The sequence below is a fragment of the Urtica dioica genome, chromosome 4 (genome assembly GCF_054948205.1).
Source record: "Urtica dioica subsp. dioica isolate 48M chromosome 4, U.dioica_male_clone48M_v1_H2, whole genome shotgun sequence".
NCBI lineage: Eukaryota > Viridiplantae > Streptophyta > Magnoliopsida > Rosales > Urticaceae > Urtica > Urtica dioica.
Genome location: NC_142759.1, coordinates 23,358,306 through 23,372,237, shown reverse-complemented (window position 1 = coordinate 23,372,237; position 13,932 = coordinate 23,358,306). Strand labels below are relative to the sequence as shown.

General features: G+C 37.1%; 2 protein-coding genes across 2 annotated transcripts; both read left to right on the top strand.

Moving 5' to 3' along the window:
- The first annotated feature begins 772 nt into the window (after positions 1–772).
- On the top strand, positions 773–3,728 carry LOC149401290 (uncharacterized). Its single transcript, XM_089610655.1, has 6 exons — positions 773–1,223; positions 1,475–2,080; positions 2,126–2,505; positions 2,580–2,622; positions 2,742–3,287; positions 3,421–3,728. The coding sequence occupies exons 1-6, from the start codon at positions 773–775 to the stop codon at positions 3,726–3,728; spliced, it is 2,334 nt and encodes a 777-aa protein (XP_089466781.1).
- Positions 3,729–6,600: 2,872 nt separating this feature from the next.
- Positions 6,601–13,932, top strand: LOC149401289 (putative LRR receptor-like serine/threonine-protein kinase At1g53440). The gene is made up of 24 exons (XM_089611238.1): positions 6,601–6,895; positions 8,636–8,819; positions 8,940–9,011; positions 9,127–9,195; positions 9,294–9,365; positions 9,454–9,525; positions 9,653–9,724; positions 9,822–9,893; positions 10,003–10,074; positions 10,180–10,251; positions 10,345–10,416; positions 10,533–10,607; positions 10,696–10,761; positions 10,877–10,939; positions 11,040–11,078; positions 11,165–11,208; positions 11,293–11,663; positions 11,751–11,949; positions 12,043–12,183; positions 12,262–12,380; positions 12,463–12,673; positions 12,782–13,019; positions 13,097–13,247; positions 13,333–13,932. The coding sequence occupies exons 1-24, from the start codon at positions 6,781–6,783 to the stop codon at positions 13,729–13,731; spliced, it is 3,060 nt and encodes a 1,019-aa protein (XP_089467364.1). The 5' UTR covers positions 6,601–6,780; the 3' UTR covers positions 13,732–13,932.

Here is a 13,932-nt window from a genome sequence, read left to right as displayed (position 1 = left end):
TTCTAAAAGCAGTTTTTTTATTAGTGAGAGAGAGAGAGAGAGAGAGAGAGAGTTGATTCAAAGAAACACAATTTGGGGATAATTCTAGGGTTTCTCAACTAGGTCTTACAAACATTCAATTTTGTATTTTTATTAAGCGTTAGGACTAGAAGCTGGATTAGATCATTTTACAATCGACAACGTGTTTAGCAAACACTGTGAAATTCTTTACTTTCTAATTATCTTTATTATGATGAACTTGTTTATTGATTTATGAAGAAATTTTGTGACTTGTTTTTAATTTTAGAGTTTTTGTTCATGATTCTAATTTTTTTTTATTTAATCCGAATTATTTGGTAATTTTTTTATTAGTTTGTGATAATTAAGGTTATGATGAACTTGTTTATTGATTTATGAAGAAATTTTGTGGCTTGTTTTTAATTTTAGAGTTTGTGTTGATGTTTGTAATTTTTTTTGTATTTAATCCGAATTATTTAGTAATTTTGTGATTAGTTAGTGATTAAGGTTATGTCAACTTGTTTATTGAAATTGTTATGAATTGTTTTTAATTTTAGAGTTTGTGTTGATGTTTATAATTTTTTGTAATTAATCCGAATTATTTGGTAATTTTGGGATTAGTTAGTGATGATTAAGGTTATGTTGAACTTGTTTATTGATTTACGGTATATTGTTATGAATTGTTTTTAATTTTAGAGTTTGTGTTCATGTTTATAATTAATCCGAATTATGTTGTAAATGTTATTTGTTAATTTGTAGATTACAAGTTGCAAGAATGTCGGCCCCCGACCCAGCTAGGAAGTATTGCACACCAATTCCCGGAAAAAGTAGCGGCCACCAGTGCATATTTTGCGAGCACATTATGGGAGATGGCGGCATCACGAGAGTGAAAAACCACCTAGCCCATGTAGAGCTAACGAGGAGTGTCAAATTCTGTGAGAAAGTCCATCCTGAAGTGAAAGCAGAGATGCAAGCTTTACTTCAAGGCAATGTCGTTAAAAAGAAGAACAAACAGTCGTTGGATTCTACGCTTCGCAAGACATTGACTAAAAATGTTGGCGTGGAAGAATCAGAAGAAGACTACGAAGCGCAATTGCGAGCAGTTATGAAGAGATCAAGACAAGAGGCGGCTAAGACGGAATGGGAGGCTCGGATGATGTCGGGGCCCGGCAGTGATTCTACGGCAAAATCTCCACCAGTTGCTCCGTCATTATATAAGTCAGCGAGTGCGAAGCAAACAAAAATTGATGAGATAGTTGATCCGAAGAAGAGAACGTGGCTCGGAAGACACATAACAAAATTCTTTGTTCACTAACATGTGTCGGCGAGTAAGGCCGTCGCGCATGAGTTAAAAAACATGATACCGTCCGCTCAAGATCTAGGTAATCCTCAATTCGTGATAAGTAATTGTATTTTCATATTGTCGAATCGCATGTGTTCTTGAAACGTTAACATGATGTATATTGGCATATTGCAGGTCCAGGCGTTCCTATACCAACTCCGTATGAAATTCATAACAAGTACCTCGATATGGAGGTTGCAGACGCGGAGAACTACCTTGAAGAACAAAAGAAGCGGTGGGTAAAATACAGATGCACCATACTCACTGATGGTTGGACGGGGCCGACCAGACTGAGCATCATAAACATTACAATGCAAACATTAAAGTCTGTTGATGCGTCAAAGCATACGAAAACAGGGGACTACATCTACGGAATATTGAGGACAGTGCTCAAAGAAATCAGAAAACACAATGTCGTCCAAGTTGTGACCGACAACGGTTCGAACTACAAGAGTGCCGAGTTGAAATTACAACGCAAGTACCATGTGTACTGGACACCTTGCGCCGCACATTGTCTAGATCTGATGTTTGAAGATATTGGGAAGAGAGATAGTGTTAAGCATACTATCAAAGCTGCGAGGGATGCGACTAAGTTCATCTACAACCATAGCACTGTGTTGTCCAAGTTACGAGAGACATCCCCAGGTGAAATCATCTGTCCCGGCGCAACAAGATTTGCCACGAACTATCTAGCTCTCAGAAGTCTCCGAGAGAAGAGAGCTGCGTTGAGGACGATGTTCAGTAGTCAATGGTGAGATGATTCCAAATTGAGTGCAACTCCTACAGGTAGATCCGTATCCGAGACTTGTTTAAATCCCAGATTCTGGAATTCGGTGGACGAAGTGTGTGCCATATTCGAGCCGATGTACACCACTCTTCGATTAGTGGACACTGAGGTGCATCCCACGATGGGATTACTATACTACGTCTTCCACGAGATGAAAAAGAATTTGGAAGCGATGAGTGGGAAGAAATGGGTTGTCGACATCGTGAACCACAGATGGAGTACTCAAATGGAACATCCACTATACATTGCAGCTTTCTTCCTAAATCCAAAGTTGCTGTTTAACCCGGATATAACCATGAACAATACTCACATGGCCGCTGTCACAAAGGTGTTCGACTTCTTGCATCCGGATCTTGATGGGTCAACTCTTGGGAGAGAGGTATAAAACTATAAATTGTTACAAGCTATATCACATTATGAATATATGAGTCTTATTTGATTTTCTAATTACAGTTAATCGCATTTCGAGACGCTCGAGGGGACTTCTCACAAAGAAGTGTTGTTCGGCACGAGGCACCCTTTGTGCAAGTAAGCTTGTGAGATGAATTGTATGCATTAACTATGTCATGGAATGGTAAGAAATGACATGATATGATTTATGTCACATGATTGCAGGTGAGTGGTGGGAGCTTTACGGAAATTGGACCCCGACTTTACAGACGTTGGCCATTCGAATTTTGTCACAAACTTCATTCGCCTCTGCTTGTGAGAGGAATTGGAGTACATTTGTGCTCGTCCGCACAAAACAAAGGAACCGTCTAGCGTACGGCAGACTCGAAAAGCTTGTTTTCTGCTCATACAACATGAAGTTGCAGCTCCGAGAAGCAACTCGGATTCACGACAACAACCTCACCCCGATGGATCCTTTGGATATCATCGAACGAGCTTTCGAACGCTCGGGGAACGACAATGAGGGAGACGACGAAATGCTCCGCTGGATTGACGAAGTTCACATGGACGACGTCAACCAGAACTCGGATCCGGCAGTAGCTGAAGCGGCTCGAGAGATTGGACTTGATCCGGAGCGAGTGCTGAACGAGGACGTCCAACCTCAAAGCGGATCCGGAGACAGCTCGGATTCAGATGGCGGAGGTTCAAGCCGTAGATCAAGCGGAGCAGATGGAGGTGAAGGTGACGGTGGATCAGGGGGAGGTGGTAGAGGTTCATATCGGGCTGGAGGTTCCTTTACTGCTGGAGGCACTTCATTTGGTGATGTCGGCGGTGCTCAACTTAGATACGCACCATCGCAAGAAGATTTCGATCGTCTTCACCACCCTGCCTTTTATTGATTCAGGATACGGGCGCGGAGGTCAGGGCGGAGGTATGAATGATGCGATGTCATTTACGTCTAGCAATGACGTTGATGACTTGTCCTACAACTTCGGATCAGTATCAATTGGTCCTCAAGGCACAGAGTCATCTTATGATGACGGATCTTCCAGTTACAACTACCAGGACTCCTATGCATCAAGTTACGCTCCCGAAACGGTGCAACAAGTTCCAGGTTATCCCCTCCACTCCATGTCTGTTGCTTCATCTCAGTATGAGTACGACTATCACTTGGACAAGTACTTTAGTGCATATGCTCAATATATGACTTGATATGATTACTGTATGACCGTTGCATACGGCCGCTTTGAGTAGTCATTTGTATCCCTCCTATGTTGAATTTGTTGAACAATAGTATTTGGTGGATTGTGTTGAACTTTATCATTTTGGTTATTAAACTTACTTTTTGTTGTGTTTGTAATTTGGTATTGTGTTGAAACATTCTACACTATTTTTAATTTTATGAATTTTATCCTACGTACTTTGTATGTTTTTTTGTATATTTCTTTTCTGAATTCTCCTCGGTAAATACGGTATTTGACGGTATTCCTCTACGGTAACGGTAAGTTCAACGGTACCGGTTTCCTTTTTTTTCTCGCTTCCCCCGGTATTCTTTTATGGTACGGGGGGTTACCAGTAAATTCGAAAGCTCGGAACAGTAACGGTAACGGTATTTCGATCGACACAAGTACAAAATAAGCCAATTCTTGTAATAGCACAAGACCATTTTTGGGTTGCAAGGAAAAAAATGATGAGCGAACTGTTATACTTATAATACTGTCTGGGCGCAAACTGTTATACATAATACTTATAGAGCTTTGGCGCCAATTTAACACAAATAATGCTGTTTTGCACCCAAAAAAAAAAAAAAAAGCTTTTCAACAACATTGTTTTATTTTGAAAATATTATAATAAGTTTGTTGCAATTAGCCAATTCTCTACCTCTTTTTAAGAATCTAGTCAAAGTTTTATTTTATTAGAAAAATAGGTCATTAGGTCGAAGTTAATTAAATTAACTGAACAATTAATTTAATTAACTTCGTCTTGATGAGATATTTTTTTTAATAAAATGAAACTTGAATTTTTTTTTGAAAGGGTGATTTGACTAAATATCCGATTTAAAGTTAAGGGTTTGCAAAATAGCCAATGTTTGCCTAAAATTAGAAGAATAGCCAAAATATGCAGTAATCATATTTTAAAAAAAATTAATCTTAAGATTTTTGAAAGTAAAATATTGCTTATAATAATTGTCAAAAAATTTAATTTTGGTTTCTAAAAATATTTGACAACGTAACTTTGATTGATGCTGAAAATTTGAAACTTTAACTATTCAACTAATTAGTTAGTTTTAAATGGTTATTTTGCAAATTTTTCCATTTTTAAAAAAAGAAGGATGGATTATCGAGCTATTAATTGCCCCCATATTATAAATAATTTTAATAATAAAAACCAGCGAACTATAAGATATTATAAGATAATGGCGACTTCCTTCCTTCCTAGTAATTTTCATGCGGTTTCAAACAAAAAAAAGTAATTGATTCTTATAACCTTTCTGTTCGTTTTGAACGTTAATTAATCAACTCTAAGTAGATAATCAATGATCTGAAAAAAAAAATATAATAAAGAATTATAATTCCTAACAAGAAAGACACATGATACATTGGACTTTAAATTTTAAAACTTTCATTTTATTATTTAATAATTAAAAAATAATATAAACTAAGATAAGACTTATGTGACAATAAAAAAGAAAACTAAAATTTGTTGTAACTAATCAAGTTTGTCATTCTTATTGGGGGAATAGCCCAAATTTCATTTTATTAAACAAATAGCCCATATATTCGGCTCAGACCATAATGCCATCACTTCTTTCGGGAATAGGTTAATTTAATTAACGTACTGGAGTGAGTTATGTTAATTAATTAACTTATTGGTTGAATATTAGCCTAGGTTCTGATTTTTTTGTGAGTAAAGTTAATTTACTAAATGATTGAATTATGAATTAGGTTAATTAATTGAATGCTTTGAATATCAATTGACTTAACTTCTTATTTTTGTAAATTTTTTGTGAATTTCAAATCCTTCATGAATCAGTTAATTAATTAACCTAACTCACTCCAGTACGTTAATTAAATTAACCTATTCGCGAATTTGCAGTGAATCAACAAAATCAGAGATTTTTTTCTTTCTCTTCTTCTTTTTATGCGGCGAGGATTCGTCGAGGCCTCCGTCGAACCGGTTCGACTCGAGGCGGAGAGTCAGCAGTCTCGGGAGACGAGCGAGCTCGATCGTCGGAATCTCGCCGGTGAAACGGTTATGCGAGAAATCCAGTCTTTGGACTCGCCGGAGCTTCGAGAACCAGGAGCAGGAGGGCGTGGCGGCGGCAGATGTGGTGGAGGAGTCGTCGTCGGAGAGGTTTGGGGCGACGGTGAGAGGAAAGGAGTTAGGGCTAAGGGACGTTGTGGATGATAGGGGTAGTTTAGGTAGTCTATTAAAGTTGGGCTATTTACTTAATAAAATGAAACATGAGCTAGTCCCTTAATATTGTTGAACCAATATGGCTATTCTTCAAAATAGCCCAAAAAAAGTGGTAATTAACTTGGTCTAGTGTTAATCTCACACATATCACGACAGAGAGGTTCTGAGTTCAAACCCCTTGAACTGCAATTATGCATATCCCTTTATAGATGAAAGATTTATTCTGTTTCAGCTTAATGTTTTTGTACTATATCATATAATTTTAACCGATAGTACCACTTGTGTTTGCACTGTTAATATATCTCATATCATGTGATTTTGGTCAATCACTTCTCACCAAAAAAAAAAAAAACGTAAATGAAATTATATTATTCAATATTTAAATAATTATATTATTAATTTAATTGAGAATAACGATGATAGAAAATGCTAAAAGTGTTAACTTTATCATTACCGCCATGCAGCATATACAAATTATTTTTAACCGTGTGGTGTGGCCGCCATGCAATGCAATTCCTAATTGGCGGCTTTATTTGCATGTCTTACTTTAGTCTCTCCTTTTCTCTTCCGTACTTGTTTCGTTCTCATGTTTCTTCTTTTGCCCTTTTTGGTCTTTTCACTATTCAGTTTCACCGCTCTTTAGCTTTTTATTTCCTTACAAAACTAATCCGTAGATAACATCTTTATTAGAATTCCATATTTGCTTTCATTACAACTTGGCTCTCTTGGATTCCCCTGTTATGCACTGTCGCAAATCTTCTTCTTAACTCGACTGGATTTTCAGTCTCCTTCTTCCTTTCCTGTCTCTCTGTTTCTTCTGCCACTGTGAATTTTTTAAGAGAAAGCCATGGGATTTGTGTTCTCGACGAACAAAATTGTGGCGTTTTTCATTTTAGGGTTTTCGGTTTGGATTTGCTTCACGGTATCTGGATCCAACGCTCAGACAATACCGGATGATGAAGGTACGTTTTTTTTTTCGCTCCTTGATTTGATAATCGATTCTAAGATTTCAGTTTTTTTTTTCAATCGTCACTTTGGTTGCTGAGAAATTGATTGGAAAGATAAGGAAGTTGATAAATTAGCCTATTAGAAAACTAGAATTTTATGTAACCTTTATTATTCATTCAGTCATTTTCTCGCCTCTTTCTTCCCAAAACTTTATCTCCTTCGTTTTCTATCATTTTCTAAAAAAAATCAATTTCGACAGTTTTTCTATCGTTTTTTTATCAACACGTGAACTTCACTGTTTTCTAATCGCTTCTCGGTCAGTATTACATCCGGGATTTAAATTTAAATAAATGCCTTATATTATAAACTATGTTGCTAAATTACCTCTTTGTCATTATGATCAAATAATAGAACACGGTTTTAGTCTTCTTTAAACATTGAGTAAGTTCCTGGTTTTGTGGGGCCCACAGAGTTGCTAGATCCTACAGTCATAGAGTGGCACCCACAAGATGTGTTATATTATTTCTTGCATCATTTATTGCATACTTATTAAAAAAAAGACCTATGTATTTGGCTTATTATCACTTAAATTACAAATTTACCCTCAAATTTCCTTACAAGAGTCACACTGAATTCAGAATTAGGGCTCGTTGACCAAGCTCAGCATGGATTCAGGTCTTGGACCTGGTCCAACTTAATATAATTTAATGCTTGAGCAAGTTGAAACTTGAAAAATGGCCGTCCAAATTTAATTATCGCAGTTTTCGAGAGACAATAAAATGAGTACACCTTGGTAGACTCAGCTTACATTTAGCGAATAATATAATTAATTTTGAGCGATTGATAATTTTTTTTTTTTTTTTTTTTTTTAAAGTTAAGGCCAGTAGTCAAATTATAATTTTCACTAGAGCTTTATGACTTTTATAAAATTAATGTCTCTTAAATTTTTTATAAATTGTTTCATGACTTTTCACTAGAGCGTTATTATTAAATGTCATTTATAATTGTTTTACCAAATGGTAGCTGAAATTTTCCATTTTTGTCTTTGTTGAATAACCTTTTTTTCGTTCTTTGTAAAAATAGTGTCATAATAAGTTTATTGTTGGTAAATATTTAGACAACTGTAAAGTGTTAAAGCTACTATATTATTTAATAGCAACATGATGGGCTGGAATGAAGTTTAGTTTATAAGATTATTAATCGGTTTGAAAAACTTGGGAAAAAATAATGGCAGCAATGACTGGCATTTTTGGACTATCCACGTGCTTTGTCTTTGTCATATTGTCGCTATTCAATATTGTCATACATGGGAAATTAATCAATGAGAGAAAAATAATATATTGGTTTACAATGGACGGCCGTTGAAATTATACTAAAAACAAATAGCTGACTCGATTTTGATCGTCAATTCGTATCACTGCAATATTGGTTAACCTTGGTTAAATATTAACTTTGAATTTCGGTTTAAATCATACTCAACCAAAATAACAGCTTAAAACAGTTCCTCTTGATTAAATCCTTTATTTTTAATTAAAAAAATTCCTAACCTATATTTTAAAAATCCGTTAACCCTGCTCAACTTCTTTTACCGGTTAAAAATTAACTTTCGCTTAATTTCAACCTAGTTAAAAATTGGTTTTGAAGCGGCGAACCTATAAAAAGGACTAGAATTTATCATAAATTTGGTATGAAGTAACCGATACGTAATTTGAAATTTGTAATGCATACTTGCGCGTGAAATTGAATGAATGCAGTGAGAGCTCTTCAAGCAATATCAAGAAAATTACAACTGGGTAAGTACTGGCGTAGTATCAGCACTAGCTCCTGCCTCAACGCTGCTTCAAGCTTTGCATTTACTGGAGCGAATTCAGAAAGTGTTAGCAATGTCACGTGTGATTGTACTTTCAACAGTAACAGAACTTGCCATGTAACGACTATGTAAGTACATACACAAGTCAACAAATATGTACGTAAATATAATCATATCTGCCTGAATACGGGTTTTAGAATTTTGGAACGACTAATTAAGAATCTTATCTATGGCGTATGACATGACAGCGCTTTGAAGGTTCTTGATGCAGTGGGTGTTTTTCCAGAGGAATTCGGAAATCTTACTCAACTAAGACAACTGTGAGTGGTGACATATTTATGTAAAAATATGCTAAATTAGTAGTGCTACACTGATCTTGAGAAAAGAAGAAAATAAGTGATTGATGCAGTGTTTATATATTCGTCAACTGAACAGTGATCTCACTCGGAACTTCATCAATGGAACAATCCCTCGAACCTTGTCTCGTACCAAACTAAGCATTCTGTAAGTCGATGGTCATCATCTCCAACAACTGTATAAATATTATGATTATTTTGTCGAGCGATTATTATTTAAACGTCCCTTTTGTTTTTCAACAACAGGTCTATTTTGGGAAACCGTGTTGCTGGTTCCATTCCAGTGGAGATTGCTGACATTTCTACGCTCACAGAATTGTAAATCACACCTATATATACATACTAATTTTGATTAATTGGTCTCTATCAAATGTATATAAACTGATTGGAGTCTTTATCATTACAGGGTTTTGGAAAACAATTTTCTTTCCGGACCTCTTCCACCGGAGATTGGGAAATTGGGGAATTTGAGCAGACTGTAAGGACACCGTCCTCTCTACGTTCCTATCTCATTTTCTCATTTCAGCCAAATAATTAGTATGTTATTTGGTTACTTGTGCCGTAAGTAATGTGATATAAACATGTCAGTTTATTTCATTGTACAGCTTGCTATCAGGAAATAATTTCACCGGACCGATACCAGCAACATATGCAGCTCTAACCAGCTTAACCGATTTGTAAGTGGTACAAATTATATATTTCGATGATCCTGTATGTATTTCGTTATGATTATTGATTTTGAGACTTCTTACTGTTATTACTTATGATCTGCAGTAGGATAGATGGGACCAAAATATCAGGGAAAATGCCTGCTTTCATTGGTAACTGGATCAATATCACGGAATTGTGAGTGACAGAATTAACTCTGCTAATTTAATTTAATTTAAATGTTTATTTGTCCTGGATCCTATGTAGATTACTATATCACATAACTAAGAGTGCAAGTTTGTTTCAGGGATATGCAAGGCACAAACATGGAGGGTCCTATTCCTTCAAACATATCGAATCTAAAGGCATTGACTGAATTGTGAGATCACCGTTACTTACTCACTATATGATTTTACTTTACACACTATTCATTAGTCTTAGAAATCAATCAAGGTATCTGATATGTCTTCTCTCTTTTTATCAGGAGAATATCTGATTTGCGGGGCCCACCTATGAGATTTCCTGATTTGACGGGTTTCACAAAATTGAAAGAGCTGTGAGTTCAACATGCCTAAACTAGATATATGGTTGATTTTGTATCAGTGGAAAAGGCTTTTTCTGAAATTTTTCTTTCGTTTCTCTGATTCAGGGTGTTGAGGAACTGCTTTATCGAAGATAAAATTCCAGGAAGCATCGGAGATCTCAACAAATTGCAGCTTTTGTAAGTCCTATAATTGGCATAAACAGTTGTCTTGGAATAAAAGAGCTGAACGCTTTTGTACTTTTGCTATGTGTTTGGCCATACAGTTACCTTTTTTTTACTGGACTTTTGTGTAGGGATTTGAGTTTCAACAGGTTGAATGGTGAAATTCCAAGTGGTATGAGCAGTCTGAGTAAACCTTTGAAATTCTTGTAAGTTTTTAATTTAGACTATTTATATTTTATATTCTGAATTCATACACTGTGAAAAGAGAGTTGAACAGTGATCTAATGGATGAAGGTATCTGGGGAACAACTCACTGACCGGAGAAGTACCGCAATGGATACTCGATACCAAGAATAACTTGTTAGTACATCCGTGACCTATTTCCTATTCGTTGCGTTGGAATTCACGTTTTAATTTTTGATTTTATCAGCATAATAGCATATAGACTAAGATGCTTTGTAACCTTTGTTTGCAGTGATTTATCATACAACAATTTCACAAGGCCATCTGATCGACTCACATGTCAAAGTTTGACTCCGTAATACCATCATCTCATTTCCCCTCTTTAGCTAAAACAAAAATTTGTATCTTAAAAAAAAACACATTTTATTGACTTCTTACTTTCACCTCTAAAACAGGAATCTGGCTTCTAGTTACTCGTCTGCCCCGGCCAACTTGTAAGTCCTTTTCTTGAGTTCAACATTGTGTATTATTAGTCTCACCAAAATTTATACTGATCAAGACTCGAATTTTCTATCAATAGATGGTGCATACAGAAGGACCTCCCGTGCTCTAAAAAACCGCAACGTAAGTCTAGATTTGCATCGTCTATGAACATGGTCACACTGCTTGTAGAGTATGATGTACATATTTCCGTGTCATTAAATACAGGCCATTCTTTGTTCATCGATTGTGGAGGCGAAGGACAAAAAAACTTTGAGGGGAACGCGTACGAGGAAGACAGGCAAAGCAGCGGTGAGGCTATATTCAGTTCCTCTTCTGAGAAGTGGGGATTCAGTTCATCTGGGCGTTTTACGAGTGCCTCGGATAGAAGTTTCGTGGTATCAAATAGAACAGCACTACAAGGAACGTACCCAAAATTTTACGAATCGGCGCGCCTCTCTCCTCTATCGCTCAGGTACTATGGACTCTGTATGATAAAAGGAAGCTACAAAGTTCAGCTTCACTTCGCCGAGATCATGATCTCCAATGGCCCGACCTACGCTAGCCTCGGTAGGCGCATTTTCAACGTCTCGATTCAGGTGAGTACGTAACTATATAGCTGGGTCATAGGGGTTTATTTATTTATTTGTTATTTTTAAGAGTGATATGTGATTGTGAATATATAGGACGAATTAGTACTGAGAGATTTCAACATCATGGACGAAGCCGGGGGTGCTCTGAAAGGAATCACGAGGACATTTAACAATGTTATTGTTAATGGTAGCACACTTGAGATCCACTTGTATTGGGCGGGAAAAGGAACGACTGCTCTTCCGGAACGTGGTGTCTATGGACCTCTTATTTCCGCTATTACCATAACACCGAGTATGTCCTCTCTCGTTCGTTACATCTTGTTTTCTTTTTATTCTAAATTGCATTGAATTATTTATCAATACTTTAATTTTTATTTATCTGCAGACTTTAAAGTGGACACTGGGGAAGGCTTGGGTGTAGGAGCAATCATTGGCATTGTGATCGGATCGTGTGCTGTTGTCGTACTTATACTATTAGCGCTCTGGATGATGGGTTACTTGGGGAAAAAAGACATTGAAGATCCAGGTGAGATATGGTTCTATTGTTGACAAGTTCATACCAGTATGAACAGATTAATATATATACATGTTGTTTATGTTCCAGAACTACGCGCATTAGAGCTTCAAACAGGGCATTACTCACTGAGGCACATTAAATCTGCTACGGGTAACTTTGACGGTGCGAATAAGATCGGCGAAGGGGGTTTTGGCCCTGTTTACAAAGTGAGTGCTGTATAAAACGAGAAAAAATATCAGTGGATGAGAACTTTGATTAGCTTTTTTAATCTCTTTGCGTTGTATTTAGGGTGTACTATCGGATGGGCGTGTGGTAGCTGTGAAGCAGCTTTCGGCGAAGTCAAAGCAAGGGAACCGCGAATTCGTGACCGAGATAGGAATGATATCTGCATTGCAACACCCGAATCTAGTCAAGCTTTATGGTTGTTGCATCGAAGGAAACCAACTCTTGCTCATCTACGAATACTTGGAGAACAATAGTCTTGCTCGTGCACTTTTCGGTAAACTCTTGCCTTGACAAGAAAAAAATAAGAATCTCGGGGGGGATCATAGTTTGTGCATGTAATTTTAGGGATTAGGGTTTATGCAATGCTCTTTCCTTGCTATAGGTCCTGCGGAGCATCGGCTACAGTTGGACTGGCCAACAAGACAGAGAATATGCATCGGGATAGCCAAAGGCTTGGCTTATCTTCACGAGGAGTCGAGGTTGAAGATTGTCCATAGAGATATCAAGGCAACAAATGTGCTCCTTGATAAGGACTTGAATGCAAAGATATCGGACTTTGGTCTCGCAAAGCTTGATGAAGAAGAGAACACCCATATCAGCACAAGAATAGCAGGAACAATGTAAGATAATCTACCCTTGAAACTTATGTTGCATTGAAGTTCAAATTCCTTTTGACTCACAATCTGTCTTTCTTCAGAGGTTACATGGCTCCTGAGTATGCGATGAGAGGTTACTTGACCGACAAGGCAGACGTTTACAGCTTCGGAGTAGTAGCTTTGGAGATCGTGAGCGGGAAGAGCAACACAAATTACAGGCCAAAAGAAGAGTTTGTGTATCTTCTTGATTGGGTAAGTGTTTCAGTTATTGCACCAATATGACTCTTGTTAAAACACTTGGTGATGAGTTTTAACTAAAAATTTGCTGTTCTTCAAGGCCTATGTACAACAAGAACAAGGAAACCTGTTGGAGCTAGTGGATCCAAGTCTAGGCAAAAAGTACTCGAAAAAGGAGGCAATGACAATGCTGAACTTGGCGCTTTGTTGCACAAACCCATCTCCCACTTTGAGGCCACCAATGTCTTCGGTCGTGAGTATGTTGGAAGGCAAAATACCGGTCCAAGCCCCGTTGGTGAAGCGAAACGCCGCCGAGAAAGACGCGAAGTTCAAGGCCTTCGAGAGGCTGACTTACGACAGCACGCCAGACGTGTCGCTGTACTCCCACGACAGTCAACAGGAAGGCGTGTCTGTGGACGCGCCGTGGCACGATTCCTCTGTTTCGATCGAGAGCAAAGACGAGACACGAGATCATAACTCGACCAGCAGGCTTCTATAAGGATCTCTTCATGTTGTTAAAATTATTAGAGTGAGGGTTATAAAAATCTTAAATTAAATTAGACACTTTTTAATAGTATTACGGTTTAGTTTTCATTTTTCTATTTATTTAGTTATTCTTATTTACCTCTGGTTATCATTTTGCTTACAATGTTCTTTTGTAAAGATGCATGATTATATACTATATACATTTTGAATCGAA